Consider the following 17,368-nt stretch of genomic DNA (forward strand, 5'->3'; position numbering starts at 1 on the left):
ACAAAAAGTGGGTCTCAGATTTTGCAGAAGCAGCAATGTATTCGGTCTTGCAGGGTTCATAATTTATAGTCACAAAAGTAATACCCGGATAGCAACAACTTTGTCCTGTTAAGCATCGTTGCGAGTAGTAGCCCTCTCTGTGCTTAGCGCCTCACACCGTCACTCCGGGGATCGTGTTGAGCACTGTGTGACATCATCTATTCTTCTCCGCAAGTATGTCAGGGCTGTGTCTGGAAGAGCACCTGTGGTTCGGGGAGGTGGCCCAGGCTAGCATAGGTGACACCGACACTATTGAGGACCGCCTCAGTATTATTACCACCTGGCCGGCTGTCTGTGGCATTTGACACAATGGTAATATGCTAAGAGCATTTAATGTTGAGTGTCTAAAATACTTGATCAGAACATTCACTGTTTGGAATTGTTCGCAGGGAAGTTTTTGGCGGACAACATCGTAGGTTCCGTCCTGGTTTTCTCCTTGATATTTTGGATCCCCTTCAGCATTCTTGTCCATTGCGTGGTAAGTTGCCAGCTTGCAGGTAATAAGATATTTTATTAGAATTTTGTGCAGTTCCAATCTTATAACTTTCAGAAAAGATAAAATTTGCAAGATCTGACCTATGTTTCCAGTGACCTTTTTTTTGGTGTTATTCCCTGGGAAAAGTTTAGCTAATTGTTTTTTAAAAGAATTATGCTTTTTGTATGTGGATATTTGTTCTCATGTATAATTTGAGGAATATTATACTTCTGAGCCCGGGAGATTGTTTCACTGGATTTGCCGAGGACCTCTGAGTGAAGCTTTGAAATGAGCATTTCAGGCTTTTTTATAATAGAACAAATATCCAACCTCAGCATTCCAAAGATGGCGCTCCTCTACCATACAGAGTCCTGACCTGATTGTACGGGGTGTTCAGATCTTCCCGTCTAGTAACAGGAAGCAATCTTTATTATTCTCCTTCAAAATGAGTAACAGCAAACATGGTGAATTGGGCTCTAATGATAACTCCATGTGATTTATAAACTTGGGGACTTTAAACTCTTTTCTTACAACTCCATTCACCTTGCTTCTATGGGAAAATGATGATTTGTCTGCTGTAGAGATGAGAAATCAGACCCAGGCTTGTGCTCTGGAACTCTTGGGCAGTGCCCCCTCATGTGAGCACTTGGAAGATTCCAGCACAGGTACCTCTCATGAGTCTTTACTGCCTCTTTTTCCTTTCCAGTCTTGCCGGGGCCCTCTCACGGGGTGCGTGTGGAGAGGGCGATCTAGGGAGCAGCCCTGCTAAAGCAAAGCCGTGTTAAGAGGACACAGCCGAAGCTTTGACAGGTGGCCGAGAGTGCCACCGATGATTGTTTTTACTTGCGAGGCCAGTCCACTTTGTGTTGAAAGTTGCCCGTTGTGGACTGATGCCTGACCCTTGGTTTTGGAGCAAAGCCGCTAGATAGGAGGGAGGGTGGTGCCTTGCCGCTGACCACAGAATGTGTGAGGGCAGCGGGACTGGAAGCCAGGCCTAGGTTTTCAGGCTCTGCCCCCCGCCTTGCCCAGTGTCATGTTTCATGTAGGGCAGGGGCCTGAGTGGCGGATGGAACCATGTGTTCAGCCTCCTGTGGAAGTATGATGTAGGGACATCAGGCTCGGTTCCTCTAAGAATTTGGGCCACGGTAAACTCAGACAGCTGAGCGTCAAGGCCGTGGCGGGCTGGGGCATTTGGAGGCCAGTGCCAGGGGGAACTGCACACAGCATCCCTCACCCCCGGCAGCTGCCCCCGCGGTCAGCACTGCCCTGGTCTGACCCCTGCACACAGGGACATGCCTTTGGGGAAATGTAGAATTGTACTGGAGCGTTCCTTGACTAGTTCCTTAGTTGACACCAAAACACCGATGGCCTCAAGGGCAAAGGAAGCACTTCCGGGCTGGTGGCAGAACTCGTGAAGTTTATGTAAGAAATTCTCGCCTACTAGACCTGCTACCACTTGCCACACCCATGTTCTGCGGTGGTTCTTTGCTTAGGGGCAGCCTGAAGGGAAAGCGCGCGGAACTGAATTGTTTGTAAGAATGACCTTTCCCCGCTCGTTTCCCTTCTAGGATAAGAAGCTGGATAAGCAGTATGAGTCTCTGTCTCTGTTCCACCCCAGCGTAAGTACCCACGTGTGGCAGTCACTGCAGGTGCTCGGGGCCCCTGCTAGAGCCACGGCCTCCCGTGGCCACCCCAGCGAGGGCCGGTGGCAGGTCCTGTTGCCATGGGCAGGATTGGGGTAGGGGTGGGGGGCTCTGTTAGTCACGTGGATGGAGGTTTACACGGGCTGCTCCCCCCGCCCCCAGCCTGGATTTAGCTGTTCGGCACTGACCTACTTCTGTGTTTTGAGAACTTTCCTGTCTCAGGGTCCTGACTTGATAGGATTGTTTCTTGTGCTCTTTTGGGTCTTCAGATGGTCAGCTGTCAGGACCTGTGGAAGGTGGGGGAGCCTCACCTCACGCTTTCCTTAGCGCGAGGGCTCACGGCGTCCGGAGCGTACAGCCACGTCGGGGGGAGGGCTGGAGCTGCAGGACCTGGATCCATCTTTGACTCTGTGTCTTTGCAGAACGTGGAAATGCTAAGCAGCATGGACTCGGCCTCGGTTCGCATCATCAAGCCCTTTCCTGCGCCCCAGACCCCCGGGCGCCCACAGCCCCTGCAGGCCGCGCCTGTGCCAGCGCCGGTACCCGCGGCTCCCAGACTGGAGCCCCAGCGAATGGACACGATCCAGGAGGACCCCAGCGCAGACTCGCACGTGGATGAGGACGGCTTCGAGAAGGACCCCTTCCCCAATAGCAGCACCGCTGCCAAGTCCTTTGAGGACCTCACGGGCCGTCCGGTGACGAGAAGTGAGAAGGCCGCCTCCTTCAAGCTGCAGCGTCAGAACCGCGTGGGCAGCAAGGAGACCGAGTGCTAGGCTGGGGCCTCCTGGCTCGGGCGTCCGCGCGCACGGCGCTTCTGGGGGACGCACTTGAACTCCCTGCGCCCATTTTGTGAAGACTTGGGAGGAATAAGGGACTTCACAGCAGATGCTGGTCCTGTGTTTGGACTCCTTCACACACAAATACTACGTGTGTGCGTGGGCCCTTGTCCTTTGGAAGAGGTAAGGTGAATCTAGCTTATTTTGAGGCTTTCAGGTTTTAGTTTTTTTGGTTTTTAAAATACCCTTCAACCTGTGGTGCAAAAGCAGAAAATACAGCTGGATTGGGTTATGAACATTTACATTTTTGTAAATTGACCTTTTTTGAGAACAGCACTGATTAAGGAGATGATCAGTTTTTTTTACATACACTGTAACGATCCGCTGACTGTCGGGAGGCATTTGGCAGTTACTTGTGAGGACAACTGGAACACAGAGTTTGTTTTTTGCCTTCAGGTAAAGACAAAGAGAAAACTGAGTTATACATTCTTTCCAAAATGTGGGTTCTGTTCCTAGGCATTACCCAGAGCTTTTAGCAGCAGGGAGAATCACCCAGATTATTCCTAAAATTAGATGTATTAATATGGTTTTTCAAATTCTAAGGTTAGCACTTTCTAGAAAGAATTAAAACACAGTCTAGTTTACAAGTAGCCAAATTGAATTTACAGAATCCTGCCAGCTGTTCAGGGCCCCAGTTTGCCGGGCAGTTGTTTTCGGAGTTTGTCTAGTACCGTTGCCCTGCTCTTAAAATGCTCGCCCTTCACAAAACCTGGACAACGACAACACGAGCGCGTGGTTTCCTCTTTGCAAACACTCGTGGCCAAGGGGTACGTGAGCTAGTTCTCACCCAGCAACGGTGGTTTGAAAGGCCAAGGTGCTGTGCTGAGGGGGATGGGGGGGGGGCACGTCGCCTCTCTCAGGCCTGCGGCTTTGTCCCCCCCTCCTTCCGGAAGCCCCTGCTAGGGACCCGCGGTGGGCACCGCGTCGCTTCGTGCTTCAGGACTGTGCGCGTTTGCTTCATGAAGGATACAAATCAAAGTGAACTCTGATTTCCTTAAAATTATAGTTAAACGTGTCACAGCCAACACATTCTAACAGATTATTTGTAAATTTTGAGGGCAATTAACTGAACCTGTGACAAATCGAGTCTTTTCGTGAGGACGTTTATTGTGCAGGTGCCTGTTACACTAATACTTGAACTTCTACCTTGTGGTGTTTGCAGTCCTAGTCATGACATAGCTTAGTTACACTTCTGGAATCTGATAGAAGGTGAGTGGGTGTATGTGAGAGTGAACGGTTCCCAGCTCAATGTAAGAAAATCTTTTTTTTTTTTTATATATAAAATTGTGACTTTTTAAACAGATTTGTCTTTACCTTTTTTCCATGTATGGAGTTAACAGGCTGCCCGGGGTTGGTTCTGTCGCTGGGCACTGAGGACACCTGCCTCAGCTACGACAACACAACACACTGAGGTACAGAGCTTCCCTAAAAATTCTGATGCTTTTATTAATCTTGGTGGCAGAGGTTCAGTGGTTTTTGAGCAAAGGTCTGATCACTTATCTTGGGATCTCCGTCGCACTGGCAACTTCTGCAAGTTAATGGCCAGACTGGGTTTTCTGTGTCTAATGGTCCCCATCTCCCAGAAGACTTAGTTCCGGTTTGGCTTCTGCTACGTCTCGCCAGTATGGGAGCAGCAAAGGCAAGGAGGAGACTTTCTTCTCTATCAGAGGCCAGAGGTGGGAGAACAGAAACTCATTTCCCTTTGGCGACAAGTGCAGTCCATCCGACAGATAGGCTGAGAAATCCTGCAAGGGAGGGGAGCGAAGTTAAACGTGGGGTGCCGGCTGCTCCCCAGCCCTTTGTGGGGGTGCAGGCTCGCTGCCCCGCGTACTAGTCAGCCCGCCTGAGCCCTCCTTCCAGCTCATCAGACGGAGGCAGAGGCTGACCAAGTGAACACGCATTGTCAACAAAACACGACCTGCTGCTTGAAGGGCCCAGGGTGGCACACTGACTGACTGCCCTAGTCTAGGGAGGAGGGGGACAGGCAGCTTATTAGGTGGTTCCAGCCCCGAGCAGGAGCCGCTTCTCCTGGGGGAGCAGCCTTCGCCCTGAGCCGAGCCCCTGTCCCTGCTGGCCAGCTGCTTCCCAACTCTTCCAGACCAGGGCTTCCCCAGGCCTCGGTGCTCCTCTCTGCCATTTTAGAGCATATGTCTCAGAAAAGCCCACCTCCACCCCCCATTCTAGAAAACCTCAAAGGACTTTTTAAGAGCCCCTCACACAGTAGCATGCAGTTCCCTCTTCTGGAGCAGTACAGCCTTCCCCAACCTCCTGGATGGACGTTTAACCCAGATGAAGCCAGGACTCTGGGGGCTTTCCCCTGCTGCTCCTGGCCTGGGAAACAACAGGGCCAGGCCAAGTGTGGGAGGGGGGCTGAAGGGCAAGTGTTGGTTTCACAGAGGAAACGCCCAGTGCGGGGGCTGCTGGGTCCTGTGGAAGCATAACTACAGGAAAGCGTCAGACTGCCACCTTGTATCACTCTGTGCGGGTCCAGCTTTCACCCGTTATAGTTCTAAGTGGGCTTTCTGGCTTTAGACAAAATATTTAGAGCTACCTAGCTCAAACTATGAATTTTAGCCACCACTATGTCCTGTTTAATTAAATTCATTGTTCTGCCTTTTAATAAGTTTTACGATAGGGGTGGGGGTGTTAAAAGAATTTGGCCTGAATGTCCTTAAATAGGAATCATTTTTGGCTTATTATTTCACTCTGTGCCCACTCCTGACTGTTGAAGGGGTCCTGGAGAAGGATGCCAGCTGTTGGGCGCAGCAGAGGAACCAGGCTGGGCAGGGGGCTCCCCTCCACCCTCCCAGCTTTCTGGTTTAATCTGAAAGCGACAAGAGCAGGGTCCCGTCTGTGGGATCCTACTCACCCCGAGGACTGAGCCAGGCCCTACCTGAGTGTCCTCCTGCATCAGGGTCCACAGGTCGAGCACGTCGATCCCACAGTCTCGGGCTACCTGTACGCAGGCACCTGCGTATTCACCAACAACCGAGTTCAGACGATTTAATTTGCTGCCTGTTAAGGAGAGAGCGCGTGCGGGTGGCAGCTGGCCCTGTGCCAGCCCTGCTGACCCAGATGCTTTGTGCACGTGCACAGGCACGGACCGACAGACCCGACTTGGGGAGGATGGTCCCCGTGTGTTGCGCTACCTGGCACGGAACCAAGAGCCATGGGGATGCGGAATGGAAGTGCAGAGGCAGGAAAGCCCAGCAGCAGCCTGGCTGGAGTGTGGACGGAGGGGGGCCAGGGGGACGCCAGAGAGGGACACTGGGCCGACACCTCTGAATTTGGATGTGTGAGGAGAGGCCCCTGCACTGGAGTGAAGCTCACTGGGGTTCAGCCACAGAAGGGCAGAGCTGGAAGGGGCTGTGGAGGCTCGTTCTCTGCGGAGGGCTGGGCTGTAACCGTCGTGGGCTGTGCGGGCAGCCCCCACCCCGCCGCTGTGGCTCAGAGGCAGCCCCGGACAAGACCAAAACCTACAGGCCTGTCTTGTAGCCCACGGCTCAGGAACCTGGCTGATTGATGAACCCTCTGCGGTTCTCCAGCAGGCCTCCACCCACGTCCACGGAAGTGAAACGAGTCTCACAAAACAGTGTCCCAGGTACTGAGTTTTTTCTATTCCGTTCAAAAAATGTCACTGGTTTTGTGACCACGAATGAATGGGTTGTGAGCTGCAGTCTGAGAAGCACTGATGTAGCTCTCACTGGCACTCTGCTCATCCAGGCTTAGCACGAATTTTCTGCAGGACAGACCTGCCAGCTCACAAGCCATCACCAGAGGATGGCCGCTGGGGGGGGGGGGGGGTTCCCACTTTGTCCTCCGGAGTGAATGACAGGGCAAGTCATCCACTTCCCCTGACCTCCCTTCAGAGGTCTGACAGCGGGCCTGGCCCCTTCCTCCCTGTCTGTCCTCCTCTTCAGGCTAAACTTGCCCTATTTACCGCCTTTGGGGAACTTTCTGGACATCTCTAGATTCTGCTTCTGTACTTTCAACAGACTGTTTCAGTACATCTATCAGACCGTGAATCCCGTTGCCGCTAGTATCTACTGCCAGGACTGCCGCCCTCCCTAGCCCCCGACAGCCAGGAACTGGGTTCCAGTCACTTCTCTGCCCTGAGCACCTGGCCAGGTCCTGGCTTAGCACCTAACGGTACAAAGACGAACAGCGTGGGGACAAAGTGCCTTGTGGCGCGGCCGGCAGGCGGAGACCTGGCGTCGGCAGGGGGACAGCTGCGTGAGGTCCGCCCCTCGGGAGCACGGAGCCCCCCCCCCCCCTCCCGCCAGCCCGCAGGGGAGCCTCCGTCTGGGGGGGAGAGAGGCACAGGGGAGGCTGGGCGGAGAAAGGGCCACATTCAGGCGGAAGTGGGCAAAGCGGCATCTGCCGGCACCTCCCGCGGCCGGGAAGCCCGGAGGGCACCCCCGCGTGGACGTCAGGGTCCCCGCACGGCTGCGGGCTCTCCGCGGCCGGCTTGCCCGTCCACACCCGCGGCGGCGCTTACCCTGCAGCCGGCACTCCCGCTCCCAGGCGGCCTCGCAGAGCGGCGGCGGCGCGATGAGAACCAGGCGCGGCCCGGGCACGCCCGCAGAGCGCAGGTACCGCACCATGCTGCTCAGGTTCTCCGCGTACTCGGCCAGCGGGACGTGCTGCTTGGGGTTCTCGTCTGTTCGGGAGGAACACGGACACTCAAAGGCACGCGCGCTACAAGTGACCACACTTAAGATGCACACGAGCTCACAGAAACGAGGGCGAGGGGCCGCGGGACCGGCTCTGAGGCTCTGGCCCCGGGGCCTTGTCAGCGCTCGCCTCCCGGTGGCCACGCGCCTGAGCCGTGGACGGAAGCGGCCACATGCCTCGGAGCGGGCACCCTGGGCTACATGCTGGACCTGGCTGTGCTTCCATCCCCTCACTAGTAAGATGAGGACAGCTGGGTCTCCCTGCCAGGGCCGTGAAAATGACCTCAGCAAAGTGTGTGAGCCCGAGGGCGAGGCGCCTTGCACTCCGCCCCCCTCCTTTTTTTTTTTTTTAAGATTTTATTTGACAGAGACAGCGAGAGAGGGAACACAAGCAGGGGAGTGGGAGAGGGAGAAGCAGGCTTCCCGCTGAGCAGGGAGCCCGATAAGGGGCTCGAGCCCAGAACGCTGGGATCATGACCTGAGCCGAAGGCAGACCTTAACGACTGAGCCCCCCAGGCGCCCCCAGAAGCACTCCCTAAACACACGTCTGCTGTGGCTGCCACTCCTGTTAACGGTTCTGCCTGGGCTCCCATGCAAGTGTTAGAAGACTCACTGCAGGCATTTTGCAAACCACAGTTTAATATAATTCCAGGAACAAAATAAAATCACCCCTGATCCTACCACCCAGACCACCAGGGTGGCACTTGGGTGTACTTCTCTTTTCCATGTTGATACGCATACTTGAAAAAACAAACACACTGGGATCACACTGAAGATACATAACCATATTCTTTTTTCACATAACATGGGCATTTCTGTGGCCACAAGTCCTTGAAAACATCGTTAGCTGTCGGGTGGCCAGCCTGATGCCCCTACTTCACCGCGAGGCACCCTCTTTGCCGTTAGAAGCAGGTGTCTGCCCTTCCGGCTGCATCACTGAGTATTAGGCTGGATTTCCAGATGGGGGAGGTCCTTTGATGCATGCGTCAGATCTCTCTCCAGAAAGATGACAGGTTTCCCCACCAGTTACGTAAGAGCGTGCCCATCTCACTCCAAACTCAGCAGCTCTAAATAGGAGTGCTTAAAAGATACTTTCCAGGGCACCTGGGTGGCTCAGTCGTTACGCGTCTAACTCTTGTTTCTGCCCAGGTCTTGATCTCAGGGTCGTAAGATCAGGCCTTCTATCGGGCTCATCTGCTGGGCATGGAGCCTCCTTAAGGTTCTCCCTCTCCAGGGCGCCTGGGTGGCTCAGTCGTTACGCGTCTGCCCAGAGTCTTGGGATCGAGCCCGTTTCTCCCTCTGCCCCTCACCCCACTTGTGCTCTCTCTCTCTCAAATAAATTAACGATCTTTAAAAAAAGATTCCCCTCTCTCTGCCCCCCACCTCCTGCATGTGTGTGCTCACATGCTCGCTCGCAAAACAAAATAGCTAAAAATAAATTAGGAAAACACAGGAATGCCTTTACCTTTCAGCGCACTGTCATTGGCACCAAAGAAAATTGTAACTGCTACTGGGCTGTCCAGACTGTTTCCTTTGCTGATTAATCTTGGAAGGATGATTTTGGCCCATCTGGTATTGTAACCTGAAAATCCACGATTCAGAACATCACATTTTCTGAAATGAAGAATTTTAAAAAGAGATGAATTGTGGGCAAAGAACGGTTTCTAGTCCCTCTGCAGTGAACCCACAGTGTGTGCCCTCCAGGCTGTGGCACTTGCGCATGTCACCTGGCTCTGACGTGCTTTCACTTTTTTAGTTTATTTAAGTCTTTCTACACCCAACGTGGGATTGGAACTCAGGACCCCGAGATCAAGTGTTGCAGGCTCTTTGCACTGAGCCAGCCGGGCGCCCTGACGCGTTTTCACTTTGAGAAGAGCAGTAACATAGCTGAACATGACGTCAAGTCTTCCCAAGATCTAGGCTGTCTTTCCTTGACAAGAGGGTTATGAATAACTGAGCAAAGGGGCCGCCATCTTGTCTGTGGACTCGCGCGTGACCTGGAGGGTCCTGTCACAGGGAGTTCACAGCAGACAGGTGTTATCTGAGCAAGCATCTTGGGCAGAAAGTCACTAACAAGCTGGAGCTCAAGGGTAACGCTGTTCGCTGGGAATATCTATGTAGAATATTTGAGACTTTTTTAGACTATTTTTTGAGGCATTTTAGGTGTGCAGCAAATCAAAAGGACAGAGTTCCTGCACACTCTTGCCCCTGCCAATTATCAACAGCCCCCCTCCCAGTGGCACATTGGTTGTATCCCCCCATGGTTTTGATTCAATTATATAGTTTTTCCTTCTTAAAAATACATGGTTTGATTCACAGTACTGTACAGTACAATTAAAGACCATGGATCTTGAGCTAGTTGCCTGGGTTTGTGTCCCTGTTCCTTTACTTAGTGGCCGGGAGCCCCGGTATGTTTGTAGATGCTTAAAGTTGTCCATAATGAAAATTTAAAAAAAAAAAAAATCGCAGAGCACAATTTATGGTTAGCAAACCGATGTGGTTTACTTTGGTGTACAGTTCCAGTTCCTACATCTCAGCAGAGAACACGGGGCTACAAGGCCAGGCAACAGATGCTGAGACAACAGGAGGGGACTTGGTTTGCCACTACTCAAAAAGCTCTCAAAATGTCTAAGTCTTGGGGACAATAATAAAATTCAGCCGCATTTATTTCTAAGTGTGATTCTTGGTGTTTTTCATGTCTGATGATTACAAAAAGCTGACTAGCCATTTTAAAGACTCAATTTAAAATGGAATACTCTTGAGGCGCCTGGGTGGCTCAGTTAATCATCCAACTTGATCTCAGCTCAGCTCTTGATCTCAGGGTCATGGGTTCAAGCCCACGCTGGGCTCCATGCTGGGTGTGGAGTCTACTTAAAAAAAAAAAAAAAGAAAAAAGAATACTCTAGAATTTTGACAAGATGAGTCTGTTTAATATCCCATCACTGGTTTAGTCACTGCAATGCTTAAAAAACCAGAAGGCAAGGCAGCTTCCTCCCTAAGGCCTGTGTGATGTGGCAGGAAAGCTGAAAGTCTAGAATCAGCATCCAGGGTCTGGATCTCCCTGCCCTTGACTAGCAGCTCGGGCCTTGGTCATTTACCTAATTTCTCTGAGCGTCAGGCTCCCCAGCTGCAAAAGATGAACCTAATGCCTAACCTGTTAGTGTGAAGATTAAGAGTTGTCAGACACACGCAAGGAGCTCAATAAATAACAGCCATTACATATTGAAAAAAAAATCATTATTATAAGGCTGTGAACCAGGAAAAAAGTACAAGTGAGGCCCAGGGTTGAAACTGTTAAGGTTCCCTTCTGAAAGGGGAAGGCTACCTGAATTTCTCTGGATTGAACAGTATCATCAACAGTGCCCAGCGTACTCCAGAGGCTACAGAAACTGGCACATTAAGTTTTTTTTTTTTTTTTTAAGATTTTATTTATTTATGTGACAGAGAGACAGCCAGCGAGAGAGGGAACACAAGCAGGGGGAGTGGGAGAGGAAGAAGCAGGCTCCCAGCGGAGGAGCCTGATGTGGGGCTCGATCCCAGAACGCCGGGATCACGCCCTGAGCCGAAGGCAGATGCCCAACTACTGCGCCACCCAGGCGCCCCAAGAAAAGTTTTTACTTAAATTCGTGGCTAATAACAAGTACTAAGTTCAGATGAAGAGGGGAAAAGGGTAAGAATGAACTAAAAAATTCCTTGCCAAACATCCAGCTCCAGGAGATTGCCTTCCAGAAACAATGTAGATTAATTCATTTTATAAACCAGGCAGAGGCCTATCTTTGCTTTTAAAAACAGAAAAAGTTGAGTTTATTCTAACTCTTTCAAATCCTTCCAGTATTTCTGGTTAAAGAAATACTGAGATAAGGCTAAAGAAACAAAATGAAAATATATCAATAAATTTTAAGAGGATTTAAGTAGATTTAATAATTATTAAAATGCTTTTATAATGCTAAAACAAAAGATGTCCCCGTGGGACACGATGATAGATTTTAGATTTATTACTGTCCACGCAGCGTACAGAAGGGCAGGTACAGCGAGGTGCCTCTTGACAGCTTGGAAACCGGGTTACATTTAACACTGAATCAGACCTCCTGAAACTAACCCAACACTGTGTTCACCACACTTCAAAAAACCCCCAAACCGCTGTGAGTCAGTCCAGGGCTGCGCGGACGGCGGGAGCGGACGTGAAAACTGACCCTCCCCGACCGGGGGCGCCCGGGGGCTCAGTGGGTGGAGCCTCCGACTCCAGGTTTCCGCTCCGGGCCCGATCTCGGGGTTGTGAGGTCGGCCCCCTCCCTGCCCCTCCGCACTCAGCGGGGAGCCTGCCTGAGCCTCTCCGCCCCTCCCCGCGCTCGCGCATTCTCTCCGAAATCCTTAAAAACTCCCCCAAGCGTTCGCGCAGCGAAAGATGAAAATGCCCGGAGGGGCAGCTGTTTGGGGCGGAACAGAAAGAACCCAGCGCTAAAAAGGGACGGCGCGGCGGAACTGCCCGGTCTCTCAGCCCTCAGTTTCCCCGCGGGCGCCAACGCCAGCGCTCCCTCCGCCGGGGTTCTGCCGCCCCCCCTCCCCCCGTGCCAGTTTAGTTCCTAATACTCAGGCGAGCGCGGCGGGGGTGAGTGTGCCCAGCAGAGGCGGGGGCTCCGGGCGGGGAGCCCGAAGGGGCCAGAGTTCACCGACGTGCGGCCTCCTTGTGGGGCCGAGCAGCGGCCTCCACGGGACGCTTGTCGGGAGTGAGGGGTGGGAGGCAACAGACCACACAGTGTCTCCAACTGTCCTGTAACTTCTCCCAATTCTGAAAACGACCTTCTAATTCAGTGGCCTTCCAGCGAGCGTAGGTGTAAACTATCAATTCTCACGGGATTTCAGTACTAAAATGATTCACTATTGGGGCGCCTGGGTGGCACAGCGGTTAAGGGTCTGCCTTCGGCTCAGGGCGTGATCCCGGATCGAGCCCCACATCAGGCTCCTCCGATGGGAGCCTGCTTCTCCCTCTCCCACTCCCCCTGCTTGTGTTCGCTCTCTCGCTGGCTGTCTGTCAAATAAATAAATCTTTAAAAATAAAATAAAATAAAATGATTCACTATGAAACATTTGGTAAAAATTATGTGTTGGTAAAACATTTGAAATGCCTGGTTTTCCAAGCCGCTTGAATTATTTAGCTTTTCGGAAAAGATTAATAGACCAATTAAACAGTTACCGGATTACTAAACACAATTTACTGAGCACTTCCAAGTTCCAGGTGCCTAACAAGTTCACGTGAGCATTTCCATCCTCCCAACGTGACAGGAAGTGAGCGTATCATCTCCGGAGGCTCTGGAGCCGGCCACCGGCCACTTCTTAGCTGTGTGACCTTGTCAAAACCCCTCTGCACCTTCTTCTTCTCAGCTATAAAATGGATCGGAGACCAACTCACTCTGTATTACAGGGTAGTTGTAAAGATTAAATGAGTCAATACACAGGAAGCACTTTAGTTTCTGGCACCTGGTAAGCGTTCAGTAGAATTTAGCGAGTATAATCCTCCCATTTTACAGAAGGGAAAACTTCCATGTTTCTAGATTAAGTCCACTTAAATAGAGAAAGCATTTGGGAACAGAAAAAGCTGAAATGTCAATTTTTTCATTTCTAGTTTAGGGGATAAAAATGGAGAAAGTGAAAACATTTTAAGACATTTCACCTTTGGAAATAAAATATGTTTTCTCGGTGTGTTAATTATACTGAAGAAATTATCAAGTACTAATAAAAGCTGGCAGCACATCCAGCTTATTTCTTCTAAAGACGACAAAACTGATCAGTTCACCGATACTCTAAATACTTGTTTACTGTTTCTAATGTGGAAAATCTAAGTATTTTTTAGCCTCTTGAATTGGGGCAGTGTCCCCCCTTTTGAGGATTTCCTTAGCGTATGCTTACATTAAGGCCGGCAAACAAAATGCCAAAAATCATCACTATTCTATTTTACAAAGAGAATTTGGGGGACAAAAACCTCTATCCAAAAATGACTCTAACTTTGGTTTATGAATATACTTTGCTTTCTTTCAATCGAATTCCTTATTACTCATTTAAATCACATCCACAACAATAACTGAAAAAACTTCAGATGGTGAATAACTGTACTTGTTCGGCTCCAAACCCCGTATCTTTTCTACAGCTTTTAGGGTTTGATATCACATCCCGCAAAAATTTACTGAACCCTGAGCACCTGCCCTCCCTCCTTCTCTCCCCCAACCCTGTATATACACACTAACCAGGAGAGGCCCGAAAGGATGAAGACAGGAGGAAGTCACCGTTTCAAACTTCATCATTCACTCTCTCTCCTGAGATGCAGTTATAGTTTCCCATCAATAAACACCCGAGTATCAATCTAGAAACTATTCTCACCTGACCAGCTTGTCAGCCAGTGATGCTCCCCAGCCACCCTGCTGGAAAGAAAACTGAAAAAGGAAAAGTCCATTACTACTTAGAGATGTAATTAGCGCATTTTAGAACGGGGCGTTTTGGTCAGCAGCGCCTTTTGTTCTCCTCTCCTACTCCCAGGCTTTTCGGCCTCATCATTTGCTTCCCTCAGAGGTCACTTCAGGAATTACTGCAGCTAAACCTTAGAGCACTCTGGAAATTAGGGGTCTTCTTCCCTATCAACTGGATTTGAGCCAGTCACCTGCATTTTATTAAGTCCTAATATTAGAGTCATTTTTACTTAGAAAAGCTACTTAGGGGCACCTGGGTGGCTCAATCAGTTAAAGCATCTGTCTTAGGCTCAGGTCATGACCTCTGGGTCCTGGGATTGAGCCCCACCTCAGGCTCCCTGCTCAGTGGGGAGCCTGCTTTCCCTCTCACTCTCCCCCTCACCCCTGCTCCTGTTCTCTCTCTCAAATAAATAAAATCTTAGGGGGAAAAAAAAGCTACTTTACGCACAAGAGATAAAATCAACTGTATGTTCAGTTAGGAAACAAGGTCCATGCTGTACATTTCCATAATGGAAAAGAATAAGGAAGTTAATTACAGAACTCGGGGGGGGGGGTAACCTTTTTTAAAAATACACTCCTATAAATTTGGAAAGCCCTTACTGCCCTTCTTGCCTAAAAATTGGCACATACACAACAATTGGTTGAGGAAGTCATGTTTGAAGAGACAAGTAAGGAAAAAACCCCACAACGCCACCACGGGGGTGATTTTTGGAAGTGTACTTCCTCCCTGAAGTAGAATATATTTTTCCTTAATGTGAGTTGAAGAGATCTTGGGTGAAAAGGTGATCTACTGCGTTATTCTTGGAGACATTTTATTCAAGATCAGCTTGTTCCACCAGAGGAAGCAGAGGCGAAACTGTTTCCAAGGGTTTTCTGCGTGGAACCGGCTGCACAAAACCTCAGCAAGTGATTCAGCCGCCACCGCGCTCCTGCAGGTGACCCTCCCGGGAAGCTCGGGGACAAAGCGCTGTCCGTGCTGTGAGCGACTACAGCAGGTTTCGTGGAAAAGGATGAAAACAACGCGCCCCTACTTGTACCAGGTCTCCCGATTATTCCTAAAACTGACGGAAAGCAATGAACTCAGGCTTTGTCACTCCAGGGCGCGGCCTGAGGCGAGTCACTTCACTCCCCTGCACTTCACCTCACCCGTAAAACTGGCTCAGTGACCCAGGTGTGCAAGCACTGCGCCACCCACACCGTTACCCTGAAGCGAGCAGCAACTAGAAACGGGAAGCCCTGCCGGGGGGTTCCGAAGGGGCGCTGGAGGCGGCTGCTGCTGGAAGCTGCAGGCATCCCCGAACAGATCCCGCCACCGGGGCGCTCAGCCTTCCGGGCAGGCCGTGCAGGCGGTAGCGGGGTGCAGGGAAGTGGCCTCGATAACCGCGGGGCGGACGGGAGCCCGGTGCGAGGAGAGCCACTGAGCTGCTAGGCCCGCAGCTCTCAGCGGGGCCGACACCCAAGGGACCCGCCTGTGAGGACCGAGCGGCGGTACCTGGGTGATGGAGTCTCCGAAGAGCAACACCCGCGGCCAGAGCAGAGAGCTGCTGCCGCTTGCCGCCTCGCACAGCGCCATATTGCCAGCCAGCCGAGAGGCGGGGCCGGGCCGGATATGCGGGGCGGGGCCAACGGCCGGGGGCGGGGCCGCCCGCGGAGGTGGGGGAGGTGCCTGAGCCGATCTTCGGCGTCCTGTCGCCGTCTGGCTGGCTGTCCGCCACACCCCCGGGGAACCTGGAGTTGGACTCCTCTGGCGACCGACCGGCCACTTTTAACACATGAGATAGCCGTTGCCCCTTGCAAAGCTCATGTTTGTCCGTTTACAAGGCGGACTCGCTGTTCGTTGGTTCATCCCTTCAGGTGCGGGGCGCTCGCAGCGCCCTGTCCCCGGGGAGCCCGCAGACCTTCCCGGAGGGTCGGCCTGGCCGCGCACCTTCCCGCGCCCCGGCCGGGGCCGCCCGGCAACTCGCCGGGAGCCCGAAGGGAGAGCGATCTGGCGCCGCCACCAGAGCCAACGTCCCCCTTCACGCGGGCCTGCAAATGGCCAAAGTGTGAAGATCGGTGGAGTAGGAAGTGCTTCCGAGAGACTCGTTCATTACACCCATCTTGTTAAATAAACGGACTCAAGCATTTATCGAAGGCTTTGACCTCAAAGAAAAACTTAAGACGTTTGCTGAGGACAGGAAGGCAGACTATTCAAGAAGGAAGATGGGGATTTGCAGGAGGAAAGAGAAATAGGGAAGGTGGGGATCCATAGCCAAGGAGCAGGGTGAAGGGGAGAAGGAGGTACAATTACTAGAAACCCGATTCTTGCTGAAGGCAGGCCGGGGCAAGCTACCAGGGAGGGGGATGAGGCATTTGGGCAGGTACCCAGCAGGACCCAGGGGGGCCAAGGACAGAGCCAAGGTGGGGGCCTCCGCACAGGAGCTCCAGGACTAAGTCTGGTCAGAGTCCCTGACACTTCAGCTGTGCCAGGAAGTATGATGGCTGGGATCAAAAACGAGCCAGAAGATGTTTTCAAGCAACCGAGCATAAGGCGAAAACCAGAATCGCAAGGGGAGCAGCACACGGTGGACCTACCTCACTGTGGCTGGGACGGGGCGTGTTGGTGAGAGAAGGGCCGGAGCCGGAGAGGCAGGGAGCGTGAGTCAGAGCACAGCCACGTCCTAGGCCATGAGTTCCCCGACTTCAACTAGAATCATCTGGGGAGCTTTAAAAAACGTGCTGATCCAGGATCCGCACTCCAGACCCACTAACTTGACTTCCGATGGAATGTGGACCTCAGTCTATTTTTAATGCTCCCCAGGTGATTCCAGCAGGTAGCCAAGGTTGAGAACACCTGGCTTAAAGTGTTTGGACTCGATCCTATTTACAGTGAAGCCCTGAAGGACTTTCAGCTGGGAAGGCTTGAGAGCGGGTCTGCGCAGTTCAGGAATCAACTAGAGAAGAGCAGGGAGGCTGTGGCAGGAAGCAGAGGGGACAGGGTGACTGGGACTCAGAGCCACCGTGGAGAGAAGACAAGGGCGGACTCAGGAGCAATTGGGAATCCTTAACTCGTCCCAGGGAGAGGGACGAGGAGAAAAGGCACATTCCCTTTTTACTGAATGTATTGTCTTCTTAAAAATGTTTTTAAATAGCTCATAACCGGGGTACCTGGGTAGCTCTGCAGTTGAGTGCCTGACTCCTGATTTCGGCTCAGGTCGTGAGATCCAGCCCCGCCTTGGGATCCACGCTTGGGATTCTCTCC

The 17,368-nt window shown here is 51.9% G+C and overlaps 2 protein-coding genes across 7 annotated transcripts in view; one reads left to right on the top strand and one right to left on the bottom strand.

Moving 5' to 3' along the window:
• Positions 1 to 4,292, top strand: part of ADAM17 (ADAM metallopeptidase domain 17) — a 50,703-nt gene extending 46,411 nt beyond the window's left edge. For all 4 annotated transcript variants that reach the window (XM_026518643.4, XM_057309002.1, XM_044390245.3 and 1 more), the window contains 3 exons: positions 429 to 517; positions 2,083 to 2,133; positions 2,580 to 4,292. In XM_026518643.4, coding sequence (XP_026374428.1) covers positions 429 to 517; positions 2,083 to 2,133; positions 2,580 to 2,930 — 491 coding nt within the window. In that variant the 3' untranslated portion in view covers positions 2,931 to 4,292. The remainder of the gene's footprint in view (positions 1 to 428; positions 518 to 2,082; positions 2,134 to 2,579) is intronic.
• Positions 4,293 to 4,414: 122 nt separating this feature from the next.
• Positions 4,415 to 15,721, bottom strand: IAH1 (isoamyl acetate hydrolyzing esterase 1 (putative)). Of its 3 annotated transcripts, none has more exons than XM_044390259.3 (6): positions 15,620 to 15,721; positions 14,042 to 14,094; positions 9,132 to 9,280; positions 7,492 to 7,653; positions 5,887 to 5,963; positions 4,415 to 4,738 (listed from the first exon to the last, which is right to left on the bottom strand). In XM_044390259.3, exons 1-6 carry the CDS (start codon positions 15,698 to 15,700, stop codon positions 4,556 to 4,558), a joined length of 705 nt encoding a protein of 234 aa, XP_044246194.1. In that variant the 5' UTR covers positions 15,701 to 15,721; the 3' UTR covers positions 4,415 to 4,555. The 3 variants fall into 3 exon arrangements, with proteins under 3 accessions (XP_044246194.1, XP_026374442.1, XP_048078579.1); XM_026518657.4 differs by having other exon boundaries at positions 5,887 to 6,008; XM_048222622.2 differs by having other exon boundaries at positions 5,887 to 6,008; positions 9,132 to 9,248; positions 15,620 to 15,705.
• Positions 15,722 to 17,368: the final 1,647 nt, after the last annotated feature.

This window comes from Ursus arctos, unplaced genomic scaffold (assembly GCF_023065955.2).
Source record: "Ursus arctos isolate Adak ecotype North America unplaced genomic scaffold, UrsArc2.0 scaffold_8, whole genome shotgun sequence".
In the NCBI taxonomy this organism is placed as follows: domain Eukaryota; kingdom Metazoa; phylum Chordata; class Mammalia; order Carnivora; family Ursidae; genus Ursus; species Ursus arctos.